Genomic DNA, 21013 nt, shown 5'->3' with positions numbered 1-21013 from the left:
ACATATCATACTTACCCAATATTGCATTAAACAATTTTTAGAAATTTAGAAGAAAAAAGGTTTATGCAGTACATAAAATCTATTACTTAAGTATGCTTTAAAATGCTTTTTTTATTCACAGAAGAACACAATACAAAAGAATTTTAATTTTTAAACTTCATCCTTACAGGTGGTTCCCATGATCACAACAGTAACTGTTTTTAGACTTGTTTTAGGTGAAGCAGTATGGGACGATGTCTTCTTAAGACTGCTATGAGAGGTTCCAGTAATGGAGGTGGCAGCTGTAGAGGTGACCTGTCGGTTGAAAAAGAAAGGTTTATAATGGCACAGCAGGCAAACAAAACCTTGACGGAATTTTGAAGAAATAAGATTATAGAGAAGAGGATTGGAAGCAGAGTTCATGTACAGCATCACTCTACAGAGATAGAGGATGTTGTAGTACATCTCCATTCCAATCTCCCTTATTTTTTCGGGCTGGACGAAAATGATCCACAACACAAACAGACGAAAGGGCATCAAACACAAGAAGAAGCACACCACAACGGCACTCAGCATCATAACAACTTGTTTTCTAGCTTTCATCTGCGACCTTTCTGTAGCGGAACGTAAAATCTGTCTATCGGTGACCAGAGTCTGTGTGATGATTCCATAAACTAGAATCAACACGCCCAGAGGGAGCCAGAAGAAGAGCAACGTAATCATTACGAAATATATTTTTTGCCATGCTGTATGGGCCACTGTTAAACATACCGGAACAGTGGTACCGTCTACGTGAGAGGCGTAAGTAAATTCAGTGATTAAAAACACCGGGAAGGTCACGGATGCTGCAATTATCCATACGGCTCCAATAATGGCCAAGGCTCGCATTTTAGTACAGACGTAGCTGGCCTTCAGGGGCTTGCAGATGGCGTAATAGCGCTCGAAGCTGATCGCTAGGATGGTAAGTATCGAACAATGAGCAACGGTCATCTCCAGAAAAGGAACAATTTTGCCTAAAGACAGAAAAACATCAAATTAATCAACTGGTAAAGAAAGAATGCATATAATATACGTTTAATGAAAATGAATGCTTTACATATGAGCTCAAGAGTCTTATCTGTTCGTTCTATTCGCGCAAAACGGTAACTTTATCCTATAATTAAATAAATCGAAGTGCCTGAAACGTTTTCTAAAGAAAAAAAAAAGTTGAAGGAAAGGTCATGACCTGTTAGCTAATCACGCTCGATTGTCGCGTATCGACTCCCACCAGACCTATCATTAATCATGATTACATAGGACAAACTTCAACTCTTAATTTAGTAATTTTTAGAACACGGATGGTGTACTCTGGGACGCTTTTGTAATGAAGCTTTATTTGCCTTAGCGATTGATCTAGGATAGGGGAAAAAATAAATTTAATTTCCTTGATCTGCGTAGTTGATTCATTGAATTGTAGACTCGTGTGTTTGTGAACGTGCCCTACTAAATTTCCCTTTATTATTGCTTATTTAATGAAAGTAAATTGCGATTTATTTATTTATTTTAAAGAGAATTGATTATTTCTAATTTACTGTGCTTATCAAGAACAAGTTTCTAAAAATCACGTCAAATTAATCGACAAATGCTCGTGCGGCTTGAATTACATCGGCCAAACGTCAAGGAGCCTTGAAATTAGGCAAAAAGAACACATAGGTAACGTCAATAATAACAGAGAAGAAAAATCGGGTTAGCTTTTCATTTCTCAAGAACGAACCATGCCATAGAGTGGGATAGAAGCACAATTCCTTACATGGAGGAGGACTTCTGCTCCCGAATTTTTAAGGAGGCCACAACAGTTGCCCGCTGTATACAAAGCCTTAACAGGAACCAAAGACTAATCTTGCCCGTGATCTGGAAGACCTTTATCAGATCCTTCAACTTGCCAGAACTGAATTACAGTGCCAACTACAGTACGTTCCTAAATAACAACAAGTGATATCATCCACGCTCTATGAATGTATTGTAAGTGCTCTGTTCTTTGTTTAATATAATTGGAATCGGTTGATTATAGTTTGTAACAGTTTTTTACTTTTTAGTGCCTTACATCAGTTATGTACCCTGAAGATGCCAACAGCCTCAGTTGGTGAAACTAGTTGGTATAACTTAATTGCTTATTATATACACTTGATCAATATAATCCCAATAAAAGTCTTTCCAGAGCTTTTTGGTCAAGAAAATTAAACGTTTTATAAAATGTTATTTAAAATATTAACCAGTCTAAATATACCCAACTTACTTTTACAGTCTGTTCAAGAAATATACGCATAAAATAAAATAGCAGTCAAATTGGAAAAAAAAAACATCAGAATGGAAAGACATATCAAGACATTTCAAAGGAACAAACCCAATAAGAAGTAAAATTGTGATAGATGTTAGAACATGTAAATAATTTCAAATATCTGGGATGCGACTTATCATATGAAGATGAAAAAGATATAGGCATTAAAATATCAAATTTTGTTAAAGTAAACAGCATAATAAATAATATATCTAAGCCATTCCTGGCACAAAAACACAACAGAATCAGACTATATAACGTCGTGTGTAAACAAACTTTCTCATATGGAGAAAAACGGATTCAAATATGAAATTTCTTCGAAAAACAGCTGGATATACCAATGGGACCATAAAACCAATAAATAAATTTTACAATCCCTGAATATAAAATTAACTACTATGTAAGTAAATCTAAACAAGAACGGTTAGAACATCTAAAACGAACAGACAATAGCTGAATGCGAAAAATACTACACGAACATAAAATAAATGAAAAACGAAGAATTGGAAAAACAAGTGGCATGAAACAGGAAAAGGCCACTTGACCTAAAATCCATGAGAGGAAGAAGATGAAGTCAAAATACTATTTTGTATTTTAAACAAATGAACGCTTATATTCATTAAAATTAACAAATAAAATGTTAAATAACAAATTGTAGTAATAAAACTACAATACTAAAATACAGTAAGTATCAGAATGAATAAAAATTAATTCATAACAATACTTGAATACTACAAACACCGGTTTTCTGGCAAAATAGGCTCAGTGTTGCTTTGAAATGAATACAAAATCGTGCCGAAATAGTTTTATAAAACGTTGAAAAATATTGCCCAAAGGCTTCATGGTCAGTAAATCTGAAGATTTAAATACGAGGGTGGTCTGAAAAGTTCTCGGCCTAACAATGCAAAAAAGAATTTATAATTTCAAAATTATTTTTATTTATCAACATAATCTACTTTAAGACATAATACATTTATTCCAGTGATGCTCCAGCGCAATTATCCCGTCCCTGCAGTGGTTCTCAGTAAGATGCAATCCCTCTACAGTTGCAATCACCTCTTCATTCGAAGAAAACTGATGATTAGCGAGGAAGAGTTTTAGTTTTGGGAAGAGATAGAAGTCATAGGGAGCCAAATCTGGGGAATAGGGTGGATGCTCCAACAATTCATAGTGCAGATCCCTTAATTTTCCCATTGCCAAAACACCTTTGTAGGCAAGTGCATTGTCCTGATGAAAGATGATTTTTTTCTTTTGCAAACCGGGTCTTTTCTCACGAATTTTTTCGTCTAGTCTGGTTAAAAGATCGGAATAATATTTTCCAGTTATTGTTTTATCATTTTCAAGATAATTAATAAATAAAATGCCTTTAGCATCCCGAAACACCGACGCCATGACCTTTCCTGTTGATGGAACCGACTTTGTCTTCTGTGGCACTGAACAACTGGCTTCTGTCCACTGTTTTTGACTGCTGTTTGAATTCTGGTGTGTAATGGTGAATCCAAGTTTCATCCATAGTAATAACTCGATGCACAAAATCAATTTTATTCTTGTTAAAACGCTCCAAGCACTGTTCAGAGATTTTCATGCCAGTGAGTTTTTGATCTTCTGTGAGCAGGCGTTCTTTTGAAATGCCTATAGTCTCAGCAATTTCACGCACTTTGACTCGCCTGTCATCCAATAACATATCGCGCCTTTGATCAATTATTTCTGGTGTTACACTTTTTGGACGTCCTTCACGTGGATCATCTCAAGGCTGGTACGAGCCGTGCCAGCATTGAAGTTGATTGAGGTTGAAACCGGTCTGGATAGTGACCTCTCCTCATAATGTAAGGCAGTATTACATCTCCTAGGAGCTGTGTTTTACATTATGAGAAAATAAAGTATAGTGAGAGAACTTGCTTCAGCTTTGCTTCGAGTTGCCTTGGTGTTGTACTCCAGGTGTTCACTTAAGCTTGGATTCGTCGATAGTTCTTCGGCATGAAACTTTTAGATCATAGCTTTCGATTTCAGAGTTTCGCATAGTGGCTATAAAATAATAAGGGATTTTTATCCCCTTAATTTAGTTAACTTCGCCAGAAAAAATAGCCGTTCGGCTTTTTATCTTAATTATAATATATGGGCACACCTTTCTGTCATTCGTATAGTGAAGGTATGTAAGTTCTTTTAAAAATTTAAAATGTTGAAGGATCGGAATCAATCGACCGTGAGATGCGGTGATTGATTCATCAATCCAATACCCTTGGACGGTAATGGATAGCAATGCTGTAGCTAATGAAGCACTAACTGAGGCTCGGCTATTGCTGTTACCCTCCTGCCATGATCAGAGCTTTAATAATAGCTCAATAACCTTATCCCTACACTGTCCGCTACAGATAACGGGGAATATGAAAAGCATTCTTGCTTCGCCCCTTTAAGCCAGTCCTTATAAGGACTATATAAAATGTTGAAGGATGGAGGAGATCCTAGTCCTTTTTAGGACTTCCAGGGTAACAAATGGCAATGCTGTAGCCCATGAAGTTTTAACTGAGGCTCGGCTATCGGCTATTGCCGTTACCCAGCCATGACTAGAGCTTTTAGCTCAATACCACCCAATCCACACAGATTTTCTTCATTCAGATGACGGGATAAAGAGTCAAGGACTCAGTCCATCGCCCAGTTCTTTTAAGAACTTAAAATGTTGAATTCGGTTAGGATTGTTTCATTCAATCCAATACCCTTGGAGGGTAATGGATAGCAATGCTGTAGCTAATGAAGCTCTAACTGAGGCTCGGCTATTGCTGATACCCTCCTGCCATGATCAGAGCTTTAATAATAGCTCAATAACCTTATCCCTACACTGTCCGCTACAGATAACGGGGAATATGAAAAGCATTCTTGCTTCGCCCCTTTAAGCCAGTCCTTATAAGGATAAGGAAAATGTTGAATTCGGTTAGGATTGTTTCATACAATCCAATACCCTTGGAGGGTAATGGATGGCAATGCTATAGTCAATGAAGTTCTAACTGAGGCTCAGCTATTGCTGTTACCCTCCTGCCATGATCAGAGTTTTAATTGCTCAATAACACCTTACCCTTACACTGTCCTCTACAGATAACGGGGAAGATGAAAAATATTCTTGCTTCGCCCCTTTAAGCCCAGTCCTTATAAGGATATAAGAATAGCGGTTAGAGGATCGACCGTGAGATGCGGAATACCCTTGGAGGGTAATGGATGGCAATGCTGTAGCCAATGAAGTTCTAACTGAGGCTTGGCTGTTGCTGTTACCCTCCTGCCATGATCAGAGCTTTAAAAAATGTTGAATTCGAATCCTTAAATAATTGGATAGATAATTTTTGTTCAAATTCTGAACTCACCATAATACACACAGACATAAGAAGCATAAAGAAATAACTTACACTATGAACCCAGACTGGCAGAAATAAATATATTTAATGCCCAACTATAGATAAATATTCCCAACATTCCATCGAATAATAACTCCGCCCTCTGAGATTTTTTTAAAATCATTACTCTTATATACTTAATTTATTGTTGTATTAATTTCCTTTCTGTAATGGTGTATCCTGTGTGGAAGGGGGGGGGGGAATAGTATCCCTAACCCAGCTCATGAACAAGAGATAAACGATATTTACAGTATCCTATACTGATTCTCAGATCCACCAAATAAGGAGAAAATAATCTGTAAACATTCTTGACAAGTAATGGTCATATATGTAAGTTTGTGTAGATGGTAAAAACAAAGCGAATCACCTTTTTCCCCCATTAATGATATTGTTTATCAAACAGTAAAATCAGTTATGCAGCACTCCTGGAGTCACCATTATGATTACAGAGGCAGAGATAGTGGCGGGATAGAATGATCAAAGTCGGTGAAGTGATTTAGCACTGTTACTGAATGAAGTACTCTCATAACATCAGTTCATAGTGGATATAAGAAGTTATCATCTGAGAAGATACATCATCTTCAAATTCCTGACGTGTACAGGAGGTGATAGTACTACATGAAAAAATTACATCATCGCTAACTTTATCCACAATTTTCTTCCAAATCAACCTGTTTACCTGTGAAGACGCCAACACTATCAGATCTTATATTTCTCTCATCGAAGACACGTTTTACTGTATCAATCCACAAATATCTTGGTCTTCCTCTGGATCTTTTTCCTGCCAACTTGGCAGAGAACACTTCTTTTACTAATCTTTCCTCTCCCATTCTGTTTAAGTGACTAGACCACCTGAGATTAGCTCTGCTAACACATTCCTGGACACTAATGTCAAGTAATTTCCTAATATCCTCGTTTTTAATAGGATTTTTCCATTGATGCCATCTGCTCACTCCCCCAATCTTTCTCAAGACTCTCATATCTAGAGTCTCTAGTTTTCGATCAAGAGTTTTATTTCTAACAGAGTTCTCAAATTCACAAGTTAAAATTGGTTTGAACATCGTCATGTATACAGCTAATTTAGTGTTGTGACTAATTTTTCTCTTATTTCATATAAATTTATCCAGTTGACTTCCTAGAGTACCAACTTTGTAGATTCTGTTGTCTATTTTCTAGGGTCGCATTTACCATTAGGCGCATGAAGCGCAAGATGAGGGCCTCATTTTAAAACCTTACTCCTCACAAAGAACAATAAAAAAACACTGTAGTTATAGTTGCTAAATAAAATACTTATTTTTAAATATTAAATTCATAATATAAAAACTAGAGGCCACTGAAAAATTTGTGAGGCTTCCCGCTTCCATTTGAAATACATTGTTCTTTCCTTAGAATATAAAAATAACAGGAACTCTGTATTCCATAAAATTCATGTATGTAAGCATACCATTTCTTTGCTGGACATATATACAAGTCCAGCAAACCTGGATTTATGTCCAACTGCTGAAAGAACATGGATAAGAACTGTAGTTTGACCATCATGTCCATTAGAAGGTACGATAATACTTCACGCTGAAAAGAACACTTAACTACATTACCTGCCATACGTAGTAGCTACGTTCTGCGGCCTACAAAAAGAAACGCAGTTGCTTGCCGTTTGATCGGTAACCGGAATCTAAGTTATATCAGACTAAATACCTATGAGTTATATTCATTTTGCCGCTTGTTTTTACGTATAATTATAGTTTTTAATGCCAGCGTAAAATAAGAAATTCTTTCATACTTTCTTCACTTCATATTGTATCACTTTGTAAGATCAATGTCACTATCAATTTTTTTGCTAATTATTTTAATCGCCAATACCTTTTAAAATTCTCCAAGAACTTGATTGAAGATAATTATTTTTGTCCAACAATTATTTTATAAATTCATGAAAATCCGAATCTAAAAATGAATACAGCCTCCATCTGTTCCAAATTAAGTTTCCTATTTTATTCATAATCTTAGTTCGAAGGTTAGTTATCATACTCGAAGGTTAGTAATCATATCATGTAATGCATAATTTTTATAACGTAATCGGTTGATTTTTGCATTTCAACTTTCTTGGTTTCCCCAATCACCCACTACAATTCAAAATAAACGGCAGTTATGAAGTCAACTGTTATGAACATATTTTCGGCTAATTTCGATATTATGCTGAAGTTTTGAAGTAGCGATATTTTCCCTACAGTTTATCTTTTGAAACGTGTAGGTGCTTGCGTCAGAATGAAATTTTATTTCCAAAATTTTCATAACAGAATTAATTCGCCTTTATTGGCTAACTTCCCCCCTCCCAAATTATCACCACACACACACACACACACACACACACACACACACACACACACACACACACACACACACACACACACACACACACACACACACACACACACACACACACACACAAAATACTGCTAGATAACATGTGCACACTTTCTTTTTGTTTGAATTCGTTATTTTTCCAAAGTAATTGTACTGTTGCAGTTTTAAGCAAAAGACAAAGGCGTAGAATCCCAGAAAAAATACCATTGGATATAAATTAAAAAGACTCACAATCGGAAACCTCGAGTAATGCAGTTTAATGCCATTTGTTGTTCATAAAAAAAATAAAAATAAAATAAAAAAATTCTTCCTAAAATTGAAATGTGCGACCCATGCAATCTTATTTTGCAAGGAAAGAAAGCAAAATGTCATATTTATTGCAATAAATGTTATTAAAAAATATAAATATTTGACATAATATTTCCAATGCAAACAAAGATTTTGATTACTTAAGTATAAAGAGCTAATAAGCTTCATTTCGGCAATGAAAACATTACTTAAATTAAGGGGATATTAAAACCCGCATAGTTTTAAAACCGAATAAGAAACTCAAAGATTGGAATCAGAGAGTTTCTTGCCGAATATAGTAAACTATAAAGTATCGGCGACACTAGCGTTAGCCAATGCAAGTGATCCTAGTACGTAGTACAATACCGGACGACTCGTTGCAAAGGTGGGGGAAGTTCAGATCGCTATTCTTAGGTATTTTCCATAATGTAAAAACACATTTCCTAGGAAATGTATGCTGTTATTACATTATGGAGAGAGGTCACTACCCAAACCGGTTTCAGCCTCTCTCCATAATGTAATAACAGCATACATTTCCTAGGAAATGTATTTTTACATTATGGAAAATACCTAAGAATAGCGATCTGAACTTCCCCCACCTTTGCAACGAGTCGTTGCATTAGATTAAATTGATTTTTCAGTTCATTTTTGTGCATCAAGATTCTAGTCATTTTAGGGTAAAATGTCGAGTAAAAAAGTTGATGCTAGCGAGCATAGCAAGTTATCATTACTATTTATTGGCTCTACGTTTTAACTAAAGCTGGAATTATTATACTTATTACTGCAACTTAAAAAAAATCAAAGCTGGATTTCAATAAACCTTGTAATAAATAAATGTTGTAATTCCATAAATATGACGATTTTTGCTATAATTTTTATTACCGTAAATTCAAAATTTTTATTTTTAATGAGAATATCTGAACTTTACAGTTCATGAAGTTCAATTTTTACCTTGATTAGCAAGCTTAATTTGATTGCATTTAAATTATTATTTTTTTAAAAAACACTTTTATCCTTATACTAAATTATTACTATACCTTTTCATATTTTTTCGGTATTCAGAATTTTTGTAGCAACTATGATGCTTGTCAAACAAAATTAACGTTCTAAAATCAATAATCAACACTGCAATTGAAATCTTTAACAGAAAGATTTTAATTACATCTTTATTTAAATTAATTATAATTCAATTACATGGAATATTGAAAAGTGTAAATAATATATATATTTAGAATTACATTAAAAGATTTTAAACTATTTAGAAAATTTAATATTAAATATAAAGTATCGCAAAAGTTGCATAATTATTTATAATCCATCGATATAAGTTAGTCATTTATTTATACAAAATGACTTACAAGGTTGCTAGTTTAATATTACCAAGATTTTTTAATATTAATATTTATTGTATACATGTGAAATTCGTTTATATTTTTGGGAAGAGACACAATAAATAAATTGTGCACCAAAAAGGGTCAAATATCGTAGAACAGTAAAGGAAATTCCAAAAAACGGTAAATAAACGGATAGTTTAGTTACCGTTATTTGGCTAGTACGTACTTGTAAAGCAGTATACTGTATACAAATGTATATACCTAATTATATGGTTAAAGTAGTTGTCGCAGTCGGTAAGAATATATTATTCAATTAATTATTATTCTTATTTTACTGTTACTCGTTTATTTTAACAAAACCAAGATACTACTGTTTCTATTTTTTGTATTTTTAAGCTTTAAACGTAATTGTTTATTTTATTTATATGTTTATTTTGGATTTAATAAATATTTATTTCGCTTTTGATAATTTAATACACATAATGATGCCAAGAAAATTTGAATCCGGAGCTAGTAAAAGAAAACGACTTAGAGAAAATGAAAAACAGCTAAATAGTTAAAAGGGAGCAATTTTGTCTTTCTTGCGTTCTGAAAATGAAGAATTTCGTAGAACTGAAGTTGTACTTCACAGTTCTCGGAATGAAAACGAAACATTAGTATCATTATCAGGAGGAGGTGAAAGTGAAAATGAAGAATCAAAATGATGTGGAAAACATAGGAGAGAGAAAGAAGTAAATGAAACAAATCAAGAGGATTCTAAGAAAATTTTCAATCGGAGTCTGTACTTACCAGCAAGCAAGCAATCTCTTATCCTACCGATATAGCAGTGTGGCCACTTACTATTAATGAACAGTTTATCGAGCATATTTTAATAAATATGCCCCAGAATGTTGGTAAAATCGAAAATTAAAAAAAAAAGAATACACAGAACGCAATAGAATATATGTCAGAAATGTAAATATATCACATTTTTACTGTAAAAAGGCGAATGGAACAAAGGAGAAACGAGAGTGGCTAATTTTTTCAGAAACCAGCAAAGCAATTTACTGCTTTGTTTGTAAATCGTTTTCTAAGTCAAATAATAGTAATGAAGGGTTTTAATAACTGGGGAAATATAACACGAACCTTATGTGATTACGAGCATTCTACAGAGCATATACGAGCGATGTGCACATATCGCAAAAGAAAATCAAGTTCTATCAATCTGAAGAAAATTATTTCAGAGAGGTTTTAAAAAGAATAATAGCTACCATTAAGTTACTCGGTAAACTAGGGCTAGCATTTAGAGGAAATACAAATGATATTTTTTCTGATTCTTGCGGAAATTATTTATCGTGTTTACATTATTTAAGTGAATTTGATGATTTTTTAAAACATCACATGAAAATGTACGCCAACTGTGGTTCTGGCAGATCAAATTATCTTTCTTACCATACTTGTGATGAATTCATAGCGTTAATAGCTAAAAAACAAGAGAAATATTAATATCAGATATTAAGGAAGCTGCTTATTTTGCAATAATACTCGATTCAACGCCAGACATTGCCCATAATGACCAACTAGCTATGATATTTAGGCATGTTGCCGAAAATTCTGACATTAGAGAAACATTTATCGGGTTCATCAGAATTACACAACATAATTCCTTATATTTAGAAGAGATAGTATTAATAAAATTAGAAGAATTATCTTTAGATATAAAAATGTGCAGAGGGCAAAGCTATGATAACGCTGCCAATATGCAAGGTTTACAAGGTAGGCTGAAAAAACGTAGTCCCTCTGCACATTATATACCATGCTCTAGTCATTCCTTAAATTTAATTGGCAACTATGCCGCGGAATCTTGTCCGGAAGCAGTGCAATATTTTTGTTTTATTCAAAATGTATATAATTACTTTTCATCTTCAACAAGAAGATGGGGTATACTCCTTAAACATTTAGAAAAAAAATCTTTAACAGTTAAAAGACTAAGTGAAACGAGGTGGTCCGCAAGAACTGACGCTATATTGGCTTTGAAACGTGGATATAAACAAATTAAAGACGCATTACTTAAACTATCCATTTCTCCTCATGAAAAACTTATTTCTAAATTAGAGAGCTCATCATTGGTTGAACATTTTGACAAACCAGAAACAGCATTTTAACAGTTATGTGAGACAAAATTTTACAACGAATAAATGCTACTAGTAAATCTCTAACAAGATCCCGATATGAATTTGTTTTTAGCTAATAATTTGTTACACTCTTTAGTTGGTTTTATTTTAGATATAAGAAAGAGTTTTGCTGCTGTAAATGAAGAAGCGAATTTATTAAGAGATGAGACAAAATTTAAAGATGAAAAGGAAAGAGTTAAAAAACGAAAAAAAATGAGTGACGACGTTTCACAATCTAACAATGAGATTATATTACATGGGAAAGAAAATTTCGCTGTGAACACTTTTAATGTCATTTGCGATAAGCTAATTTTGGAAATTAATGAAAGAATAAAAAGCTATTTCGACATATTAGATATGCTTGACATTTTTTATTGAAGGAAGATATAGATCAAGACTAGTATTGATAAAATTTTACAAATTTATGGGACTGATATTGATCCAGAAAAATTTACTAATGAAGTTACGCAATTTTTAATAATTATAAAGGAAGAAAATTCTTCAATTAAAAATATGTACAAATTTATAAACGATGGGTTAAGGTCTACTTTTCCGAACGTAGAAACAATTTTAAAAATATTTTTGACGATGCCTATTTCAAATGCAAGTGCTGAACGCTCATTTTCAGTGTTGAAACGAATAAAAAATTATTTAAGAAGCAACTTGCACCAAAATAAAACAAGTGACCTGTCGTTATTATGCATTGAATCAGATGTAATGGACTCGATCAATTATGATGACATTATAGATATATTTGCTAAAACCAAAGCCAGAAAAGAAACTTTTGGTTATTAATTTTTTTATTTAAATTTGAACTGATTTATTTTTATACTTTTTTTTTAAATGCAAATATATGTATACCAATGTTGTATTGTGTTATTGAAATTAGTTATCATGGAAATGTTGACTTTTATTTTCAATAAACAAAAAAAAATGCTTATTTTTGAGGGCCTCATAATGATGTTGCTCTTTGGGCCTCTGAAAGTATAAATGCGACCCTGGGTACGGCCACGTTTAAACTCGGCAGCCCATTTCTTAATTGTCGAAAACGAAGGAGAAGAGTGCTCATAAACTTTTATGAACTTCGAATGAATTTCTCTTGGCGTTAAATCTTCTTTTACAAAGAATTTTATAACCGCACGATACTCAATTTTATCCATTTCAAGTGATATAGACAACAATTTTGCTTCAGAAACCTGCATAAAACAAACTACTTCATAGAATGACTTGCAATTTCACATGGACGCTTATGATAAATGTATCAACTTAGAAAAAAATTCTTGCCATATTGTTGCCATTTATGGTCGAGACCGAGAACTTTTCAGACCACCCTCGTACGTAAAAGCACGAGTAAATACAAGCACACAACTTTCATACGATGAAACAGCAGACAGCACTGAACACCAAAGTTAAATAACGCAATCATTTTAGGGGAGTAAATAATAAAGAAATATGAAGATACTCATGCATAAGATAACTCTAGTTCTCGTATTTTGTCTCAAACGTTTTCTTAATTATAAGACAGATATGGGCAAGTTTTTGATTATCCATTTTGTTTACTATCACCCTAGTCAAGTCTGAATTTATCAAGCTATTTAGAAAAGATTAATATTTTTTTTGTAATATTTATTCTTTATTATTTATTTATACCCCCCCGACACATATATGAAAATAATTTAAGCTTCTAATTAATTTCTGAATAGAAGAATATTTGATCTTGAAATCATAACAATTTTAATTAATAAATTGATAACAACGAGTAATCATTAATGCAACAAAATAGTAAAATAAAGAGAAGTTTATAATTTAAAATTTATAAAAATGAAATAAATAAAGTTATACACCAACATTTATGAAACTGATAGCGTTTCTTAAATTAATAAATAAATATAAATAACATTTATAGGAAGATAATGAAAACCTACTTACACATGCTTTGGCCTAACATCCACACTTCTGGAGAGTGTAGTTCAATGAGCGTAGGGGGCATGCACACCAAGAGAACCAACAAGTCTGCAACACTCAAATTAATGAGAAAAATATTAGTGGAGTTTCTCAGTTCTTTGGTTCGACACACCACCACAGGTACCAGCAAGTTTCCGACTGTACCAATAATAAACACGACCGAGCAGAACGCAGATACAGTGATGCGAATATACTGGGGTAACTCCCGCTGTTCCGTATATTCTGAATCATATATTCCTGTGGTTTCTCCTTGATCTTCCAACCTCGAAGTATTGCGCCAGATGTCGCTGCTATTCATGACACCGTTTGGTCGTTTACATGGTTGAAGCTACCTTGTGCATGCCACTTTGAAGTAAGTGGTGATGAACCTGGATGCTTTGATGATGTAGAAAGGCTGAATGCTGAGTTGATCTTATCCATAGCTGAAGTTGGAACTATCCGTGATGTACAACAGTTACATGACTATCCAGTAAATTCCTTTTCCGAGTAAATAGTGGGTATTGTTGTCTCCAGAGCACAGTTTTAGTCCAGAAGTTTTTCGTATCCATTATTCAGTATTAATATATGTTGAGTACTGATGCGGCTATCCACAAACCATCAAATTTTAAAATTTCATTTTCAAGCACGGTTACTGTTGCTACATAATCATTTTCTTCTTCGTTTGCGAATATCATTTAGGACTCATGTCAATTTGAAAACATTACAGAACTTTTTTTTTTTCCAGAAGTGGTTTGACATGAGTAATTTTAGACAACGCTAGAGGTACTTTGCGCAAAAATACACCGTTTGCTGTCGTAAGAAAATTTTCCTCTTGTGTGTTTTTCTCTAGTTAACAGATGTACTGAAATATCTTTCAGCTCTGATGCAGAAGTGAAGGGAGAAATGTGTGAACCTGAAAAGGGAATAACGATGCTTAATTTTTTTTTTTTTTTTTGGTTGCAGATATGAAAAGAATAATCCTAATGAAATAAGGATTGAAAGGAGGATGCAAAAAAAAAGGAGAAAATCAGAGAAAGTAAAATACAAATTACACATAGATATAGATAAATAAAGAAAATAAAGTATAAAGAAAATATAAAATCGCAATAAAATTTCAAAATATAAAAATATAACAAAATAGAGAAACAGGATGGGGGATGTGAGGAACGAAAAATAGAGTTAAAAGTAGACGATGAAAGGTAAGGAGAGAGAGATTTTAATACAGACTACTCGTAAAATACACTTGAGTTATATCCTTGGTAAATAATTCTAGTTAATATTTTCACATATAACAGAATAGAGCCAAGCGGTGGCCAAGAATGAGACTATCGGCAATTTGAAAGTAGCTATTTTGCGCATCATTATAATTATTATTTTTCTCTCGTGAATGAGAGTGTTGTTGTAAACTCTCCAGCAACTTCTAACTTGTAGTCAATCTCCTACATCGTAGTGTGAAAAAATGGATTGAACCTATTAGATTCGTTTAGTTATTCATCATCTCTGAGCATGTTTTAATCCCCTCCAAGCCCTTAACTAGACGGAATTTCTTTAAGTTCATTATTTGCAATTCTTTCTAAAATTTGTTGAGGCATGTCAGAATGATTATGATTTTTATGATAATTTTAAAGTGAAAATTAAGCAAACCGTATCCAGATTATTTCTATACTTATTCATAAAAGATTCTAGATATTTTTAAGAAAGATAATTTTTTTTTAAAATTATAAAACTCTACTTTCTATAGTTTTGATTCAATCAACTTGGGTGAATAAAATCGACGACTGTTTTTGCACACTTGTTTCTTCTCTCTTTTATTATGAAATTGGATTATCAACAATATTTATTCATATCATTTTTTTAGCGAATCATAGCTTTATGTACAGAATAGTATTATTTTCCTAGTTTAGATGTATCCGCATTTCCTGGTTTATTAGCTATTTCATTGCTGATTTACTTCAATAATAAAATAAATTTATCACAAATGGTTAAAGATTTATTTATTTTTCCATTTTTGGCCATCTTATGCTGAAAGGTTATTAAAAATAGAATTACTCAAAGTTTTGGGGTCATTCCCATAGTGCTAGAGATCAGCTTTCTGAATTTTCGCTCTATATCCAAGAAAATGAGTATCTATTCCTGTCACCGACAGTAGATAACGTGGCGAAACGTGTCGCATTTCCGATGAGAACTCTGAAATGGTTAAAGCACAGCAACATCGATGTTATCCTATAACTAAGTGGAACAAGCTGTTGGGAGATGTGCCAACTTCATCTGTCCACTTTTAAGTCTACAAGAAATGTTAAATATTCGTTGGAGTGTGGTAGCTGCATTAACCACTTTGCCTCACATGGTGGCAGTTGTTTGGCACACCCTCCTGCAAAGTGTCATGCGCATCATCATCAAGCTCATCCTTGAGATGCTTTCATACACCGTGGTTTCGCAGGACGAAATGCATTTTCTGATCCTTAAGCTTACATGTGGAAAATTTCACCTCCTTGTGTTTTTTGAAATAACACGACGTACCCGTGGAACCCCAATTCCTCCTAGTTTAAAGAAAAATTTTTAAATACAGACGTAATATATGGTATTCCCCTCCCCCTTTATCATCACTGTTGCCGAGGTAAGTGAGTGCAGCGATTGCCTGTAGTAAAGTAAAACCAAGAAATACGGATATAATGCTCGTGAAACATTGTAGACTAAAGGAAAAAAAAACATTTGGCTCTTGTTAAACCATAGACAGAATGTTTTAAGCATTGAGTGAAATATGATGAATTAGTTGACGATCTAATAATGGTAAAAATCGTTAAAGGAGCATGCTACATTCATTTCAACTATGTTTGCGGTGAATTGTGGTTATTTGGAGTCTAGAGGCATTGATACTTATTTGAGACTCTTTTTCGGGCCTCAACAGAAATGACAGGCCCTTTAATCACGTTTATTGGGTAATCGGGCAAAGTATTATGCCTACATGTAATTCAGAAAAGAAAAATAAACTACTAACCGCAAGTGTAAAGTGGCCTCCCACCCTCTGGCTTGGCAAAGAGGACCTGCTGGAGGAGCCTCTCTTGTGGCATTCTGACCAGGTGCCCGTATCAACGTAACTGTGATCTCTCAACACGGAGAAGCAACGGTTGAGCACTGAGGGTTTCCCGAATTACAGAGCTTCTGACTCTGTCGAGTCTTGTCAGCCCCGCCACCCCTCGAAGGAATCTCATTTCAGCCGCTTGGATTTGCGTCCGCATTCTTTCGGTCATTACTCAACTCTCATGACAATAGGTGAGGATGGGGACATAGACTGTATTGAAGACAGCCAGCTTTGCCTTCTGGCTTAACTCACGCTTCAATACTATCGAACGGCCAAGCACCCGCAATATTGCGCTTGCTGAGCTAATCCGAGTATCTAGCTCTACTTCCCACTTTCCATCACTCGTGAATATGGACCCAAGGTATTTAAACTTCTCCACCTGCCTCAGTGGGACTCCACTCACATGTAGAGTGCACTGAGATAGTTGTCTTGAGACACAAATGTTTCAGTTTTGGCCATACTGATCTTCATTCCGGCTTCTGTACAAACAGCTACAAACCTATCCAGGGTCCGCTGGAGGTCATCTGTGGAAGAGCTAAGCAGAAGTAGGTCATCTGCAAGAAGCAGACGTCCAATGCTACATCTTCCAATTCTTACACACACACACTGCATCGGTTGTGCCTATCAATCCAGTCCATAAATATTATGAAAAGGAGGGGTGACAGAACGTATCCTTGGCGGAGGCCAACGGAGACTGGGAAAGGTTCAGACTTCGTACTGTTTACCCTGACACAAAATTCCGGGCATTCATACAGGGACTTCATGGCAGCTAATAGTTAGTCATTCACTCCATGCTCCTGTGCTACTTGCCAAAGCTTACCCCGAGGAACCCTGTCATATGAATTCTTCAAGTCCACAAAACATGTGTAGACATTCTTGGCATATTCCCAAGATTTCTCAAAGACTTGCTTTAAAGTGAAGATTTGTCAGTTGTGCTTCTACCAGGACGAAAGCCACATTGTTCTTCCTGGAACTTTGACTCAACTATGCTCCTGCACCTTGTTTCCAAGCACCTAGCATATACTTTCCCAGGCAGGCTGAGCAGAGAGATGCCACGATAGTTGCTGCAATCTCACTGGTCTCCCTTCTTGAAGGCTGGTATTATTATGCCTGTCTGCCATTGCTTTGGTGCTCGCCCAGATATCCAAGCAGCCTGACACACTCGAGTCAGCAGATAACACCGTCTCGATTTAAGGCTTTTAGCATTTCGGGTCGAATTTCATCATCACCAGCAGCCTTGCCCGATTTTAGCGATTTTATTGCTAAATGGACCTCTTCTGCTGTGAGACTAGTCATCGCTCCTATCTGCACCTATTGGATGTCCACAACTTCTGGGCCACCCGGGTTAAAAAGGCTCTCAAAGTATTCCCTCCATCTGTGGAGGATATCCTTCTCGGTTGTTAAAAGTGCACCATCAGATGCCTTAATTGTCCTTGCTGTGCACGATTTCCTTCCTCGAAGGCGGCGGATAAACCATGCATGTAAAAAATCTTTTCAGCAGAAACTTTTTTTTTTTGAAGTTTCATTTGTGAGTCAATTACTTTTAAAGAAAGATGAACAATAAAATACAATAATTACCAGATTAAAATTTTATTTCATATTTAAGTAAATCATAGAAAGGAAATAGCATTCAGTTACTTTAAAAAGTAATTTATTGAATCAAATTTCAAATAAAATTAATTTTATGCCTATATTTATGAAGTTGGAGAAAATGACAGCTTTCAAACTTTTTTTTGGATAATTCAAAAGCAATAGAGAAGCAAGATATATTATGAAAAATATACCATTAAACATATCACATATACGCTTTCAAGAATAGTAATGTGTATTTAATAATATGAGTATGACAATAAAAAGCATTCCATACTATTATAAGAAAGGTGCATTATTGTATAGCGACATCGTTTTGTTTTGCGTATATTTACTATGTACATAATTTTGTTTCAAGTATGTCAGTTACATGCATGAAAATTGCAGCTTTCAAGCTTGAATAACAGCCACATGCAATTACCAAGTTTGAGAAAAGTAGATTCTGAAAAAAAAGGAGACTTTCCTCACAAATTTGTTTCCAGTCATAAAAGAACTTACCTACTGCAGAAGTTGTTACTTCTTTTTACTTTTCTTTAAGCTTGATGAAGAAGGAAAGAATGAGAAGTTGATATTTGAGAAGTTTTTCAGGTCTGTCAGTAACGTTATCTAGTCACGTGGCTCTGATTCCTTGGAATCTGATCTCTTCACTAATCCAAGGATGAAGGATTACTCCGGGTCGAATCTGCAGACGTTTGATCCTCCTTTATTCTCCCATCCAAGTTTCTGCACATTTTCCTCCTCTTTCGCAAGGCACTATTTGTAATTCTTTGCTATAACCCACTTAAGTATTCAGTAGATGGCCAGTCCCGATGTAGACAGACAGTAAAGCGGTAACTTTTCCTTATTTGTTTTCGGTTACTTCTAGGCTAGTTGTTTTTCAATCAATCCTGGAGTTTATTTCACTTCTCTTTAGCTTGTCAGACATTTTGAGTACCTTTCTGTAATTTTAACGATGTCACTATTTCAGATCGTTTTTCTTTGATGTTGGTTTGTTTAATCTTTGAAGAGTGACCAATCTGTATTCATAGCAACAAAAGGATTGTACACAAGCGCTATTATTGCTTGATAATCTTTCGAAACGTGTTATTTCACATTTGAAAAGGACAACACCAGAATTTCCATGAAATGTTTGTGATAGATAGATAAATAGGTCCTATTTGTTTCACGGCAATCCTTTTATCTTAAAAGACTTTAAGCGCTTCCCCATTGTAATGTGCAGAAAAGTCTTAAAACCTAAGTTGCATTATTGAGTTTCTTGATTACCTCAGGCTTCTTAGTGTCGAGAATTTTCAGGGAGTTAGCTCAATTCAGGGAAGAAGTTGTTTATCATATTAGTGTCTCTAATTTAATTTAGTGCAGAAGCACATTTTTCCCCAGGATGTAACTTTGTTCTATGAGGAGAAGAGTGCTCTATGAGGTTGGCGTCACTGCTATTAAATGTTTTAGCTACAATAATTTATTATCACATCATAATTTATTCTCACATCATGATGACATAAATGTCATCATGATGTGAGAATAAATGAATATATAATGTGATATACTTTAAATTTCATTACGAAATGAATTAGCATATAGCCTAGCAAATTCGGGGCAAAGTGGGATTATTTTGGTGGGCCCCTAATTTAAGATTGAATTATCTTAAATTAGGGGCCCATCAAATTGTACCGGGATTGTATGCTATTAAACTAGATTAAGCATTAATTAATATATTTATTGCTTATAAATTTACAAAACAATAAGCTAATTATGAAGATTTCTTACCTTGTATTCAGCAGAATTTTCCAAAAGTTTATGAAATTTTAAATTTCTTAATTTATCACACAGCACACAGCCGCTTGACTTAAGGCCATCCTTGGATATAATTTATTATGCAATGAATACAATGAAGGATTATACAAAAAGGCGTGGTATCCTTGTGTTAGAAACGTCATCAGCTTCTCTTTAAATACTAACTTCGAACGGAAATCCAAATTTAATTAAAGCTATCATTGCAATATTTCGAAAAGAAACGTTTTTTCGATTCCAGTACTATAAATATTATATTAAAATTATATAAATAAATAAAATATGTATTTCTAAATTTCATTTTTTATTTTAAAATAATAGGAAAAATTAAAGAAATAGTTGGAATATAACGTTTATTCTAATTTTATTTTAAATAAAACTATATATTTTTTAAAACTGAATTCTCAAATCTCTTTACACAATTCATTGAAGGGTCTTCTTATATCATGTAAGAAGATATATTCTCCAGTTCTTGAATTCAGGTATTCTATTTATTTTAGTGAAAATAGAACAGAAGCTATATATGAACTAGTCAGTCTGAGGATATTCTAGTGAAGTTCTGCTTGGAATTCTAAACTTTTTTTCTCCATAAACAAAACTTCTCGGCTATATACACACATAAGTAGCCCACACCTCCCAATATAATAAAATAGCGCGGTTGTTTGGACAATTAATCAACTATCAAGCTTTATTTGATGGGTGACTAAGGTGAGCATGATATTATTCTGTTATGTCCAACAATAAAATGCCTAATTCAAACGTCATACTTGAGATTTACGTTGTCAACAATGAAA

The 21013-nt window shown here is 34.1% G+C and overlaps 1 protein-coding gene across 1 annotated transcript; it reads right to left on the bottom strand.

The window, feature by feature from the left end:
* Nucleotides 1-150: 150 nt before the first annotated feature.
* On the bottom strand, nucleotides 151-14078 carry LOC150107560 (growth hormone secretagogue receptor type 1-like). The gene is made up of 2 exons (XM_090392129.1): nucleotides 13745-14078; nucleotides 151-992 (listed from the first exon to the last, which is right to left on the bottom strand). The coding sequence occupies exons 1-2, from the start codon at nucleotides 14076-14078 to the stop codon at nucleotides 151-153; spliced, it is 1176 nt and encodes a 391-aa protein (XP_090248255.1).
* Nucleotides 14079-21013: the final 6935 nt, after the last annotated feature.

Source organism: Typopeltis vanoorti, chromosome 4, assembly GCF_054136105.1.
Source record: "Typopeltis vanoorti isolate ZY-2024b chromosome 4, IOZ_Tvanoo_1.0, whole genome shotgun sequence".
In the NCBI taxonomy this organism is placed as follows: domain Eukaryota; kingdom Metazoa; phylum Arthropoda; class Arachnida; order Uropygi; family Thelyphonidae; genus Typopeltis; species Typopeltis vanoorti.
This window is presented reverse-complemented; position numbering and strand designations above follow the sequence as displayed.